Source organism: Mustela putorius, unplaced genomic scaffold (genome assembly GCF_011764305.1).
Source record: "Mustela putorius furo isolate JIRA1106 unplaced genomic scaffold, ASM1176430v1.1 tig00000242_pilon_pilon_pilon, whole genome shotgun sequence".
NCBI lineage: Eukaryota > Metazoa > Chordata > Mammalia > Carnivora > Mustelidae > Mustela > Mustela putorius.
In genome coordinates, this window is record NW_025421325.1 from 19448812 (window position 1) to 19464287 (window position 15476).

At 50.9% G+C, this 15476-nt stretch overlaps 1 protein-coding gene across 2 annotated transcripts in view; it reads right to left on the reverse strand.

Moving 5' to 3' along the window:
- Positions 1–15476, reverse strand: part of FAM167A (family with sequence similarity 167 member A) — a 42080-nt gene that overhangs the window by 12264 nt on the left and 14340 nt on the right. For both annotated transcript variants that reach the window (XM_004766069.3, XM_013063298.2), the window contains exon 3: positions 10441–11244. In XM_004766069.3, coding sequence (XP_004766126.1) covers positions 10441–10809 — 369 coding nt within the window. In that variant the 5' untranslated portion in view covers positions 10810–11244. The remainder of the gene's footprint in view (positions 1–10440; positions 11245–15476) is intronic.

Here is a 15476-nt window from a genome sequence, read left to right on the forward strand (position 1 = left end):
GCCTCTCTAAAGCAGGACGTCCTGCTGGGGTGTCTCTGGGTGGGAAAGTTGCCAGAGCGGGGACCCCCTGTGGGCTGGGTGCCTGCTCCCCCGTGAGCCCCTCGCACTGTCTTCACACTGTATCTACAGGGAGCACTATGGGTCCCAGGGGGGTGGTGGTGGTGCTTCCTTAGGATGTTGCCTGGAGATCAGGCAGCTGTGGCCAGGGCAGCTGTCAACTGAATGAAGGGGGCCGAGGCGCCCTGACTTCCGTGGAGAGCCCCGAGAAGACCCCTAGAGCACACCTGCCGGGACTTCGAGACTTCTCCTGGGTTCCGGGCTTCCCAGCTTGGAAATGGACAGAGTGGGAGTTTCACACCAGAGGCTGAGCAAGCCCCGAACCAGCCAGAGACACTGGGTGTCCATGAGTGAGGATCACTGCTTGTGGGCCAAGAGCTCTCTGGGGCTGGGGCTTGTATGAGTAATCAAGGCTCCGGGGCACCTGGAGGTTCTATATATAGATTCTCACAGTGCCTTCAAGAGGAAGTGAAGCTAATCTATTCTCTGCCCCACCTTCCAGGCATGACTGAGGCCATTTCGCTCTCCAAAGTTATTTCACACTCCATTAACCTGGAGCCTGCCTCCTTAGAAAGAACAGATGGTTTGGGCCTCATCTGCCTGCAGAACTCGAAGCAGCCTAGGGCCGCTGGGGTGAAAGCAAAACCCACCTCGGGAGAGTATTTGCTGCACCTGGGAAGTGGCTGTGACCCAGCTACTCCCATCAGAGTCCAGAGTCAGGGCTGCTCCCCTCCCCCACACACCCCAGGAGCTTAGTAAAGCCACCAACTGGTGAATGCTGTGGAATGTGGCCAGCGGTGGCCCTGGGGCTGCTGGCAGAGTGTGAGCTGAGGAGGGGGTGGGATGGAGAGGCTGGGCAGCGAGCCTGGGACAGCTGACTGACGGGCACTCACGGGATCTCTCTGTGCATTTCCTCATTGATAGACAAGAGTGATCAGCCCCTTGGCTCCTTCCTGCTCTTGCATGTGGTGGCTCTGTGCATCCTTCTAGGTAGCGCGGTAAGAACTAGTTCCACCAGAGAGGATCGTCCTCAGCTGCTGGTGCTGGCGGGCATGCCTGCCCTTTGGGGGAACAGTGAGGAAGGCAGAGAAGCCAGGACTGCCCACTGGCTTGGGACTCTCCTTCTCCCCGGGTTGCTCCTGAGTGCCAGGCCCTCAGTGCAGACAGTGCAGACGTGGAAACCGTTTCCCCTGCAGAAGGCTCAGCCGCCTTGAGTGAGCCTCTCTGTCAGTTTTCTGTGGCTTTTGCCTGCTCACTGGTTGTGTCTGGCGGCCCGTGTCCAGGAACATGACCAACAACCCCCTTTGGACAGTGATCGGGTTTTTTTGTTTCTTTTCTTTTCTTTATTTTTTTTTTTAATCTATTTATTTATTTTTGGCCCTGGTGGAGGCTTGGGGACAGGGGTGGGTCCCGAAGCTTATAAAATAACACATCCTTCAGAAAGGGGACGTTCAGCCTAAGGGGATGTCTCAATCTTGAACAATTCTCTCTGAACCTCTGTGCCACCAGATCCGGCCTGTCTATATTAGAATAATGAAGACTTCTCCAAGGGAGAGGGAAGTTCTTGGAAAAAGTGCAAAATCGAGCAAACTTTGGAGAATAACAGCCTAGAACTCCAGGAGTTGAGAGGATGTTGAACGAGCCTAAAACCTCATGAAATACAAAGTAGATTCAAGCTTATTCAATCCCAGGAGCAACTGATGGTGTATCAGCCATTCAAAGCAGGGGTTCTGAGGTCAGTCAGCTCTGGGTTCAACCTCCCACCCTGCTGGTTGATCTTGGTCAAGTTACTCTACCTCAGTTTTCCCATCTGCAAAATGGGGACAGTGCTTGCCTTAAAAGAGCACTGTATGAATGTTGTGATGACTATAAATGTTTACAGGACATTTAGTGCAGAGACCCTGACTATCTTGGTAGGTATTTATTATATACACTCTGCCACGTAGGTATTTATTAGATCATTTTACAATGACAAAACCTGGGGCTAGGTTAATCGGTTTTCCTAAAGTAACACAGCTAGGGTATCGTAGAACCTGATTGGAAGTCTTGTTTAGTCACAAATTTTATGCTTTTCCCACTCCACCTATGTCTGGTTGGTGACCCAGTTACATTAGAACCCCCCACAGGACTTGTAAATTTCCTGACACCACCACAGATTAATGGAATCTGAATTTCCATGGAGAGTTGGGAGGGAGCTGTAATTTTTTTTTTTTTTTTTAGAGATTTTATTTATATGTCAGAGAGAGAGAGCACAAGCATGGGGAGTGGCAGGCAGAGGGAGAAGCAGGCTCCCCACCGTGTAAGGAGCCGGATAAGGGACTCTTTCCCAGGACCCCAGGATCATGACCTGAGCCAAAAGCAGATGCTTAACAGACTGAAACACCTAGGCACTCCAGGATCTGTATTTTTAACAAATGCCCATGGGTACCTTTTCCAAAACTTACTACACATTAATATATGGGGTAGTTATTATAACCTGGGGGGTGCCCCTCAGAGGAATTGGGTTTTCCTTATTATCAGAAAAATGTGAATTGGAAATAAGGAGCCGCTTAATGTCAGACCCACTTAAAGACAGGGATTTGGTTGTGGAAGAAGGTAGGGAGTTGTCTATTTCCCCTTGGTTAATTTGATTGTCCGCTGTGCCTGGCACACAGTGACCACTCAGCATACGCCTCAGCTCCCTGAAGCATTTTGGAACTGTACTTATTATACCTCTAGCATAGCTCTTGTCACACTGTGTCATTGTGTTTTGTGTCTGTCTCCTCCACAAAAGGGAGAACCCCATAAAGGCAGGAACCCTGTCCCATTCACCCTGGCCCGCACCTGCACTCAGCTCCTAATTTCAGGTACTCCGTGAACTCTAGCTATAGTGGATGAATGGAGGATTGGATCAAAGGACCCCCCACCCACCCACCCACCAGGGCTGCCTTCTGCTGCTATTGTGGTGGGTGCTCCTATCAGGCCTCTGCTCCTGTCTTCCACCTCCCTTTCCTTTCAATTGCAAGACACTTAAGGAAAGGAAAGGGGCGGGACCTGATTCTTGGAGCTGGCTTCATCTCACTGGCCAACGGTCCCCACATCGTCAGCCCTCATTGTGACTGGGGAATTTCTGCGGAACCAGGTGTCAGTTTTCTTATTTTAGTCTAGGAGAGTCTATGCCTTTCTTAAAACCTGCAGATTATAAGGTGAGGAACGTGTACCAATTACACTGGCAAGTCAGAGAGGAGCTTGGAACTTCTTTCTTTTACCTTTCATTTTTGTCTTTTTTTCTTTCTAGTGGTATATAATCCATTCTTATTTTGGAAACCTCAGAAGCTATAGAAAAGTTCAAAGAATAATATTGGCATTCAGAAGTAAAGGTCATTGATGTTTTGTCCTATTGCCTTTGCCGGTGACTTTGTTTGTAAATACTTTAGTAAAGACTGAAGTGTTACTAAAGTGTGTGGCCAGATTACTAGAACAGTCTTCCTCCCGCAGATTGCTCATACCAGGCTGGCTGAAAGCTCCCAGGTACACTGAGAAGACTCAAGTTGGGCAAAGGAACAGCCAGACTAGAAACTCTGGGGACTTGAACCCCAGCTCAGCCAGCACCTCTCTGGATGGCTCTGAGCATATCCTTATCATAGAATGGCCACAGCTTTCCTAGGCCCTGCTACACAGTGGTTGTGAGGCCTTGCTCACCCTTTACACGTGTCCTGTTCCGTAATTAGCAGGGTTTTATTTATGCATTTCCTTTAAAGATGTTATTTATTTATTTCACAGAGAGGGAGGGAGAGAGGGTAAGCAAACAGGAGCAGGGCTACCAGCAGAGGGAGAGGGAGAAGCAGACTCCCCTACTGAGCAGGGAGAACAATATGCAGGACCAATCCAGGACCTTGGGATTATGACCTGAGCCAAAGGCAGACCTGAGGCGAAGCCCAACTGACTGAGCTACTCAGGTATCCAGCAGGGTTTTAAATACATGCTTTTGGACAACTCCTGGCCTCACCGACTAGAACACCGAGAGTGTCAGTACCTATACCTAGCACAAAGGTAAGCAATCTGGATCCAGAGCCCAGAGATGTGGGTCTGTGTCCTTGTTTGGCCATATCCTTGCATGTGATCTTGAGCAAGACACTTAACCTCTCTGATTTCAGGCTTAGTATCTTTCTGAGCCTCAGTCTTCTCCTCTGTAAAATGGGAATAGCAAGTACCTCCAAGGCTTCTCCCAGGATACTGTATGTAAAAGTGCTTTGGGGACAATACCATGCTCCCTAGACAGGAGGCAGGACCACGACGATCATCAAACATTGCTCGGTGTGCTTGAATTGCCACTTGGCTGTATCATTCAGTGGAAATGGGTAACACTGGCCTTGTTGGCCATGCCTGGGACACACCAGTCATGTGCTTGCCAAACAGGCAGCACAGGCAAGAGAGGCTTAATTGGAAGAAGCTGAAATCAAGCTGTAGCCACATATAGGGCCAGCCAAGTTCAAGTCTGTGACCTGCCACAGCAGGTCCTAGAATTACTAAAACTTGTCAGGTTCCTCTTCCCTTTTTCTAACAACCATAAACACATTTTGGGAGGCTTTCTGTGGGTATCAAACACCTGCATGAAACTACAAGACAAATATTTCTCACGCCCAAGTATTCTGGCCCCAAAGACAAACCCTGAGGAAGCAGGACCATTCTGTTTTGTTTTTAGTTTTGGCAGCACACAGGCCAAGTGGAAGATTTCCCCCCTTTTCTTTATCTGTCAGGTTGGCAAGGGGAATATTTTAGCAGGGTTGAAGAGAGGAGACCAGGGAGTGTCCCTTTCCCCCTTGTGCTACAAGCTCTGGGACCAAGCACAGAGGTTTGTGAAATCTGAATTCCAGACTCAGCTAGAGAGCCGAGTCCCACATGATCTGAGGCATGCCCTTTCTAGCTCACTCTTTCCTGGAGGACTACCCTTATGCCTTGGCCACCTAGTGAGGCAGCCCCAAAGGCAAGGACCTAAGACTGGGACTTCCTGACAACATGAGCAGTCTGAAATAGGCAGAGATGCACCACGGCCACTGGACTGGGCTCTGGGTCCATTTCTTGCACAGAGAGGCTATAACCCTGCCTGTTGTAAGCAGATGGCGACAGGGTCCCTGGATACTTGGGGAAGCCAAAGGTCAGGACTTCCTAGCTTGGAGGAGTAATGCCGACAGTGTTTGAGAAATCTCCACCTTCCTTGCCTCCAATACATGAGACTGAGAGGAAAAGTCTGCCCTGCTTACAGATCCCTGGAGCACATCCCTTAGGTGAGAGCAGAGAGGGAGAGTGAATCCCCGAGGGAGCTCTTAGGATCCTTTCTTGGCTTGGGAATGAGATCCAGGCAGTCACTCTCTGCCTTTGAGCTGGCCTCGTAGAAGACGGGGGTGGACTAGCCCGTCTGTCGGGACCCAGCATGGCCTGCCCCTGAAAGGGTCAACAAGGACAACCAACGCCTCCTGGTTTTATTAACAGTGCCTGGGACAGCCCTGGGGCGACCAGAGAGTCATTCGGGGCCTGCCCCCTGCTGGGCGCAATCTACTCCGGGGCCAAAACGTCCAACAAAGGGAGGGTTTGGCTTCCTGGAGGGAAAGCAGCCACGTGATTGTCTGAATTACAGATTTTTAATCTGCTACCTTTAGCCACATGAAGAGAAAAGACAAATTTGCCTATGAGCCTGATGCACTGGTGGAGTGAGCCTGCCCAGCTATAAAGAAAACATAACTCTGGGCTTAAAATAAAACAAAGGTTATTTGAAACTACTTTCACCGGGTTAGAAAAACAGGTTAATTAAAAAAAAAAAAAAAAGATTTTGTTTATTTGAGAGAGCGTGAGAGAGCATGAGTGGGGGGGGCAGAAGGAGAGGGAGAAGCAGACTCCCTGCTGAGCAGGGAGCCCCAAGACATGGGCTCAATCCTAAGACCCTGGGATCCTGACCTGAGCCGAAGGCAGCTGCTTAACCGACTGAGCCACCCAGGCCCCAATAAAAAGGTTAATTTTTAATGCCACCAGCAGTGAGTTGTCAGATGACAAATTAGGAAAACAAATGATTTGAAGTTAAATGTTTTGACTGCAATTCTCAAAATGTGAGAATCCGTTTGCTGTGCAGATGTCGAACTCCGTGTTTTCCAACCAGTTGGAGGATTTTATGAGTTGCCCGTTACTATTTAATCCCCAAAATGGAAGTGGGTAGAAGTTCACATTCAAGTGCGCCTGCCTGCCAGTCTGCATTCGAGCTGCTTTTGACCTCAGACGTACAATCTCTGATGGATTCTCAGTCTTGGACAACTCAGTGTGGGATGCTGGGACTTCCTTCCCAGAGGCCCATTTATGGACTGAGCCCTGAGCCTAAAGGGAAGCTAAGGCAATGGCTCATATCGGGGTCTAGGCCTGGGGATGCCTGGGGCTTCCTTCTGTGGTCTCTCGCTGGTCCCCTGGCTCCAGTCCTGCCTGCCTTTCAGTCCTGACTTCTCAAAGTGTGGTCCATGGATCCATAGCATAGCATTACCCTGGAGCTTGTTGGAAATTTGGAATCATGGATCATAATCTTTATTTTAGTGGGAGAGCCAAGTGATCTGTATGCATATTAGTTTGGGAGTCACTGCTCTAAGAAGTGTTTCTGAGTGATTTCTGGAGCACAGATCTGCCCCTGTGCTTGCTCATTCAGCATGCCCAACTGGGCCCTCTGCAGGGGGGCTGGCTCTCCTGTTTCTCTCCTCATAGCCCTCTACCCTCAATGGAGAAGGCTGAGTTCAAGCTTTGCCTCTGGCACTTACTAGTCATACAGTCCTAGGCAGGGCCTCTGACTTCTATGAGCCTCACTTTACTCATCTGTAAAATGGAGACAATTACAGCAATCACACAAATAATGGTGTAAGGACTGGGATTGTCATTCAGTCTTACTTCTCCCTTGGCTCCCATGTACATGCATTCTGGTGACTGCTGGCATCTTTGTGAATGTATATTTTTAGGAATCACCCAGCAAAATCCATTGCCTTTGGAAGATACTACATAGTATGTTGGCTAAGAAGAGCATGGGCAACACAGCCAGATGGACCAGAGTTCAAATTTTGACTCTCTTACTTACTGCCACGTTCCTGTCTGAGCCTTGGTTTTCTCCTCTATAAAACGTGGTTGACAAGAAAGTGACGTGACAACCAAAAGAGGTAACACATGTGAAGTGTGTGGCACACAACAATTAGTGACAAATCTCTGTATTATTATTATTATTACTATTACTATTATTACCCAAACCTGTTAGCGCAGAGAAATGGTGGGAAGGGTGATAAATACCATAGAAATGAACCAGCACTGCCACTCTGGAAAACAGTATAGAGTTTCCTCAAAAAGTTAAAAATAGAGGGTCTCCTGGGTGGCTCAGCTGGCTAAAGCCTCTGACTTGGTTTCAGCTCAGGTCATGATCTCAGGGTCAGAAGACTGAGCCCCACATTGGGCTTCACGCTCAGCATGGAATCTGCTTGTCCCTGTCCCCTTACTCCATCTCTTAAATAAATCTTAAATAAATAAAATCTTTTTTTTTTAAGTTAAAAATAGAACTACCCTACTATCCAGCAATTGTACTACTTGCCCAAAGAATACAAAACCCCAATCCCCAATTGGAAGGGATACACGCACCCTGATGTTTACAGCAGCGTTATCTACAATAGTTACATATGGAAGCAGCCCAAGTGTCTATCGACTGATGAATGGACAAAGGAGATGAGGTGTACACACAATGGAGTGTTATTCAGCCACAAAAAGAATGAAATCCTGTCATTTGCAATGACACGAATGGAACTGGAGGATATACCACTAAGTGAAATAAGTCAGTCAGAAAAAGACAAATACCATATGATTTTGTTCATACATGGAATTTAAGAAACAAACCAGTTAAGGGGTGCCTGGGTGGCTCGGTGGGTTCAAGCCTCTGACTTTGGCTGAGGTCATGATCTCAGGCTCCTGGGATCGAGCCCCCGGAGCCTGCTTCCCCGTCTCTCTCTGCCTGCCTCTCTGCCTACCTATGATCTCTGCCAAATAAAGATAAATAAATAGGAAAAGAAACAAACCAGCTAAGGGGAAAAAAGAAGAGTCAGAGGCAAACCAAGAAACAGACCCTCAGCTACAGAGAACACACTGATGGTCACCAGAGGGGAGGGGGTTGGGGGTGGGGGGAAATGGAGGGGGTAGGTGGGAGGGTTAGGAGGTGGGGGAAATAGGTGATGGGGATTAAGGAGGGCACCAGCTGACGCCCAGAAGTGTTGAATCACTATATTGTCACCTGAAACTAATATTACACGGTTTGTTAACTAACCGGACAATGTAAATAAAAACAGGATAAAACAACTACACGGTATATGAAAAATAAGAAAATATCATGCAGGGCGCCTGGGTAGCTCAGTTGGTTAAGCAACTGCCTTCAGTTCAGGTCATGATCCTGGAGTCCCAGGATCGAGTCCCACATCGGGCTCTCTGCTCAGTGGGGAGTCTGCTTCTCCCTCTGACCCTCTCATTCTCTCCCTCTCTCTCTCATTCTCTCTCTCAAATAGATAAATAAAATCTTAAAAAAAAAAGAAAATATCGTGCAAATTATTTCAGCCAGCCTTTGGCAGCCAAGTTAGCCCTGGCAATTAGCCCTCCTCTCTTTGCCTACAGAGCATTGCTCTCTCCATTACCAATGGTTGGCCTTGACCTGGCCCATCTGCTTTCCCTCAGCATGTAGTCTGCCTGAGGCACTCGTGTAGCTTGGTTTGCAGTGGCTGGGCAAGAAAAGGGACACAGGCTGCAGAACTATAGCAATGCTTTTCAACCTAGGCTGCATTGTTTGGAAGCACTGGGGCGGTGGGTGGAAGTTGGGGTGGGGTGATCTTTAAAACCTACTGATGCCTGGGACCCACCCAGGGTCTATCAAATATTCATTTGCTAGATCTGAGGTGCGTCTAGGTTCTGGGATGTTTTAAAGCTTCCCAGGTGACTAATATGCAGCTGGGGTTGAGAGACCCCTCTCTCATGCAGAGGATGAGGAGGACAAGCTCTAGAGAACTCCCTCCTTTATGCGCAGGGAATACCTTTTCTACTTTCTACCCCAAAGGGGGCCCACAGGGAATGCTAATTTATTTCGAAAGCAAACGCCTCCACTCCCAGAAGCAATAAAACCTCAAATGGACGCAGAGCCAAGTAACAGAATCCTTGATTGATGGGGATATTTTTGTTCTCTTTGTGAAAACCAACTAAAGCAGTTCAGCCTCAGGAGTTTAAAGAGCAGCTTTAAAGAGCCTGGCCCACGGGGTGTCCCTCTCGACTTACCTCCTGAAGCCCCCAGGAGCACCCAGGGGCATGGGGTGTCCAGAGAGGGAGGTGTGAAGCCACAGGTGCCCCATTTGCTATGCAAGCCAACTCACACTCCAGTTACTAAAGACAGGCATTGGGGAAGCGGTTCCAATGAAAGATTAAACATTAAAACAAAAAAAGACCTCCAATGGATGGGACACCTGAGTCCCTGAGCCTCCCCTCTCCTGTGCCCCAATGATTTATTTCAACCCTTGAGGAATTCCAGGCCCCAAAGGGGATTTATTTTTCGGGGTTTTGCAGAACAAACCAGGGAGACCTCTGCCTACCCTGATGACACAGGAGTTACAAGTGGCTCTCGAAGGCACTTGGCCATTGGTTGCTGGCTCACTTGTGGCTACAGAGGCCCGACTGGGCAGGTGTGACCTGGGCCACAGGTGATGGGGAGGGGCAGGAGTTGAGATCATGGCGAGAATGAGCACTGTGCCCAGCTTTGCCAAGAAGCCATCATGCCTGGGACCAGTGATTCTCCTCTGGACTATGGGCACAGAGTTCTGAATACCCGTTCCCTTTCTCACATGCTGAGAGATGCCCCTGTTGGGAACCTGCTGTCCCCTGGGCAGAGAAAAGGTCAAGCTACTGCCCCCTACTCCCCAAGGATAGCTGTTGCTCATGGTCATTCCCTTGAATGCGCCACCCCCGCCCCCCCCGCTACAATCAGGTCCTGACTTCTGGGCAGACTCCCTCTCGGCCTCTGAGACCCAGCCCAAAGCTTTCAGGGCCGATCAACCATGTCACCCTCTGGGTAGCTCCTTCAACACAGTCCCTCCATAAGTACCTGTGACTAGAGGACTAGGGGCTGGCTGGCTGGCGTGTGGATCTCATGTCACTGTGCAGTATAAGGTTGAACCTGGATTTAACAGGAAAGTGACAGACGTGCAGTTGGGAGGGATAGAGATGGGGAGAGACAGAGAGATAGAGACACAGCAGAGAGAGAGAGGGAGAGAAACAGAGAGAGGGAGAGAGACAGAAAGAGGGAGAGAGACAGAGAGAGGGAGAGAGGCATCTTTTCCAGGGTTGCTTAGAGGGGCAGCCACTTACCAGCTCCTTCCTGAGCCAGGCTATAGCCTCGTCGATACTTTCAAAGCCTTCCAGCTTGCCAGTGGGCTGGGGCCCAGCGTCCTGGGGGTCACTCTCGTTAGGTGGGGAATGCCGCCTAGGCTCTCTCCTCGGGGATGAGGGGTCCTCCTCCTCACACTCCCCCTGCTCAGCAGGGGGCCTCGGGAAGGGCCATGTCTGCTCTTCCAGCCTGGCCTGCCATTCCAAGTAGGAGGGCCTCCGGGTCTCCAGCCTCAGTTTCTCAGTGAGGGCCTTCAGGCTCCGGAGGTGGTCATCCGGAGGCAGGGCCGCTCCTGCCGGCTCTTCTTCCCCACCTACCACTTCTTCTACTTGGATCTGAGGCACAGACATTCTAGAGTCTGCTGGGGCGGCCAGACATGGGAGGCAGCGGGAGGTGGTGTGGGACTCTTGGTGGGTGGCAAGGTTGGAACCCACTCAGGACTGCTCTCATCCGGCTGGGGTCAGGGCTCCTGAGCGCATTGCTGGGATGTGAGCCGCTCCCGGAGCTGACAGGGGCCCGCCGTGGATGAGCCACACGGGGTGCCCTCCCGGGCAGCTGTGGAGGGTCAGGATTTAAGATTCTTCCTGGAGTCCTGCGGGTGCCATGTTTCACAAAAGGCAGGAATAGACAAGCGTCAGCAGGAATCTTTGGGGGCAGATTTGCCAAGAAGATCTATCAGTCCTGGAGGTGAGACAGATCTGAGACTGGCGGGGAGGCAGGACTGAGCTCCCTCCTCACGGGCCAGGGCAGGCGGGGAGAAGCTGCTGGCTGGCTGGCTGGAGGCCCTGCAAGAAGGATGCAAATGAAGTCAGTACTAATCCCTCCCCTGGCAGGAGGCTCGCCACATTCCTGAGCTCCTCAGGAGGGGAAACTGAGGCTCAGAGAGGTTAGGTGACAGGGCTGCTGATGGCTCCCTCAGGACGAGAAGTGAGGCAATTCTAAGCCTTAACTCAACGCACAGAAGTTAATAACACATCAATGTTCTGTACAGTGTTCCACCGCTGACGACTTGATTCCACCTCCATTATCTCGTTCAGTCCTCAAGGCGGGTCTGTAGTTACTTCTCTCTGTCCCCATTTTACACGCCAGGAACCTGAGGCTCTGACAGGTTGGATGACTTACCTGAGAGCTCCTGGCCATCAGCAAGGACAAGACTGGGTTGTCTGATTCTGAGGGATCAGGTCTCTCCTTGGAGCAACAGTGCCCTGTGGGTCCCCAGGCAGACACAGTTGTGCCCTGGGGTCCGGGGACGCTGACCCCGCCCCACCCCATCCACCACAGCCCCTGTCCTCAGGCGCTGGCTCCTCCAGGTCCTCCTGCACACCCTCAACTTCTTCTTCCAAAGACAACACCTTACCTCACCTCTTCCGAGGAGGAAACAAATAAACCTGCAACTGCTTCGGGAAGAGCCGACCTCCCTCAAGGAGGATTGTTAAATGGAGCGAGGACTGTGACTCACCACACTTGTAGAAAGACAGTTCTCACATTTACTTAAAATGCCCGCACTCCAGGGCCTCATGGACAAGGGCTGTGGCTCTCTGATCTGATCTGACCTTCCCATCTCCGGGGAGGTGGTCTGAGCACAGTGTAGAGAAGGAGCTCCGAGTCCAAGTAAGAGACTCCGGCCTCCCGGCAGCATCCCTGCACCCACAGGGTCCAGGCAACTGGAGATAGGTACATCAGAGTGGGGGACATTTGACTCGGACCGAGGAGAGAAGTCCTTGGTTCTCAGGCTGATCTTTAAAAATATGTGCTAAGGGCATGCCGAAAAAGAATGAATTCGTATGGAACGATGTCCAAGATAAAGCTTCCATGGAAAAACAAAACAAAACAAGGTATTTGTAGTCTGGAGGGCACACTGCTGGTGTGGAAAAAGAGGAGACCGACAGATTTTTATTGACTTCTATGAGAATAAAATGATCTCTGGAAGGAGAAAAACTAAAACTAAGTTCTGATTACTTGTTTGGGTGATGAGAACTGGACATGGGGTGTTGGGGGAGGGCATAGGAAGAGGCAGAGAGTTCAGAGGGAGCAAAATAAACACATAGACTCAGCCCTCCAGGGAAGCTCTGGGGCTTTCCTCCCACCTAGAGACGGAGATGTTCAAGAAGAGCAGACCGGGTGGCTCAGTGGGTTAAGCCTCTGCCTTCCGCTCAGGTCATGATCTCAGGGTCCTGGGATCGAGCCCTGCATTGGGCTCCCTGCTCAGTGGGGAGTCTAGTTCTCTCTCTTCCCGTCTGTCCCTGCTCATGCTCCCTGCCTCTCCTTTCTCTGTCATTCAAAGAAAGAAATAAAATTTGGGAGCACGTGGGTGGCTCCATCAGTTAGATGTTTGACTTCGGTTCAGAGAGTCCTGGGATCCAGCCCCATGCTGGGCTCTCAAGCCTGCTTCTCTCTCTGTACCTGACTGTGCCCATTCTCTCTCTCTCTCTCAAATAAACAAATAAAATCTTAAAGAGGAAGAAGGGGGAGGAGGAAGAGGAGGAAGAGGACAGACCTTGCTGTCTTTCTGGACCGTTTCTACAATCTCTGCCTGTCACATGATCTGACCGAGGGATATCTGGCTGTCCTCCTCATGCTCTGAGCCTGGCCCGTCTAGAGGTATCCCTGAGGAATAAGGGCGGATATTCTACCCCAACGAATGGCAGAGAAACTTAGTTCGTTCTCACCTCCAGCCACCCAAATGGGAATCCTTAGGAACTTCCACAAAAATGGATTCCCAGGCTCCACTCCCAGGGGTTCGGATTCCATTAATGTGTGTGTGGGGGGGACTCAACCATCATTATGTTTTTAAAGCTTCCCAGGTGGTGTGAGGGGGCAGTCAGGGCTGAGAACCCCTGGTCTGGAGCTAGAAACCCTAGACTAGGGGTCAGAGGGCCGAGCTGCAGGTGCTTTCAGGCTTGCTGGGCCTCAGTTTCCTGGCCTATAAAATGGGGGTGATAATATCAATCTCCTAGGTTTGGGGAATTGGCAGAACTAAGGTTTGTATGTGCTTTCTGCAGGTGTAGCTTGCTTTGCCAGTGCAGGGTGTTTTCCTGAGGGGCTTTTTGCGCCTTTCAAGGTCACACAGGCTTCTCAGAATCTCTCCAAATCTAAAGACCTATTAGCAGCCCCTCCCAGGCGCCAGCTGCCTCTTTGCTGAGCTGCCAGAATGTGTTTTGAGTGTGCCTGGGGGCAGCTCTACCTTACAGGACTTCTTTCCACCAGACAGCTCTGATGGTTGCCAGTGAAGCTTTTGGGAGAGGATCTAAGGGCAGACAGACGGTAGGCAGTGCTCTCTCTCTCTCCACACCGCAGTCGCCTGAGCAGATGACACGGACCAGAAGTCACCCTCCTTCTCTGCCTGAGCAGCACGCTTCCCTGCAGAAGTCAGGGGCAGCTGTGGCGGGAGGGAGAACCTGCTAGGGGAGGGTCTTCCCTTGGAAGTGGGAAAGAGCTATGACTCCATGACCTTAGGAGGCTGGCTCCAAGAGGGTAGGGGAGTTTATTTTAATTGGTGGTTTCTAAAGCAATCCCGAGAAACCCTGTGAAGACGGTGTCAGAAGGACTTGGAGGCATTACCAGGAGCACCAATGCACGGTTGCGTCAGCTAATGATGAGTCTTTGATCCGCTGAGCTTAGGGAGTGTGTGAAAGAACCCTTGGATGCATCCTCTTACTCAAGCCTCCCAGTGGCCCTTGAGGAGCAGGTGGGATCACCCCATTTCACAAAGGAGAAAATCGAGGTTGGGAGGGGTGGAGTGAGTCACCCCTGACCACGGACGCGGCCAGCAGCCGGACTTGGGCACAGTCTTCAGACTGTGGCTGGCCTCTATGTCTACTCCAAAGGGCATGGGCCTTGGGGTTAGACCCCTGAGGATGCCCAGTTCTCTGATCTTGGACATGTCACTTCTCGACCACTCCATGCTTCTGTCTCCTTCTAAGAAGTGGGGATAACTGGGCTCATTTACATAATTTGCTGGGCTCGGTGCAAATGAAAATGCCGCGCTCACTGTGGAAAAGTATTTAGGAATTTCAAGATAGCAACTGCAGAGCATTGACCCAAGCACAGGGCCTAGCGGGGCTGCCCGGGTCTCTTGCTCATGAAGCAGGCCCTGGGCTTCATGGGCCATTTCAAGGATTGAAGTAACAAATATCCGGCCCTTCCCACGTTGCCTGTTCTGTGGTAAGTCCTAGACAACAGGATACTTTAAAACTATTATTCTTAAGATGATGAAACCTATCCGTGCTACATCTGTCATGTGACCAGATAGTCCACTCTGTGCAGCACAGGGCAGTCATCCCATTCGTCCCAGACCTGTTAGGTGGCCCGAGCCACTCCTTGCACCCAGCATCCTCCCCTGGGAGCTCACATCCCCCCAGAAGTTCAGGTGTCCCCCTCCGAGTTTCATCATACAGTGGTGACTAGCAGGTCTGCCATAGGAAAGAGAAAAAAAGCCCAGTTTAGGAAAATACCACTCTTCTATCCCCACTCCCTTCCCTCCCTGCTCCTGTTCTAAATAGCCCCATCCCCAGCTCAGGGCCCCGGGAGTGACCGGCTTTGACAGTGTGTTATCCACATGATAAGAGCAAAGGCAGGGGGACTGAATGCCTTAGCCCTGGCCCCAGGTGTGCTCCCCAATTATCACATCAAGGCATGTGTGGGTATGGGGTGGCCTGAGTCAGGGACTCGCCCCTTGACGTATGTGGCCACCCATAGCAGGCAGGGACTGAGCCCCAGACTGCTTCCCACAGCCCCCAGCACATGCACATGGTGAAGATTTGCTCAAATAGGATTCCTTGTCTGGTCTTCTAGTCCTCTGACAGCATCCTGGGGATCACTGCCCCTCTGGATGCCTTGGAGCCCGAGAGCCACTGGGGGGCTGTTCCTGCCCCATCCAGTTAGACTGCCAGGAGCTGAGCTGGAATGTCACTGACTCAGATCACCGCAGGGATGTGGGCACTTAGTGGGCACTCCCCTGGGTGCAGGGGAGCAGACGCCAGCCCTGGACGGCTTCCTGATCTGAAAGGGCGGTAGG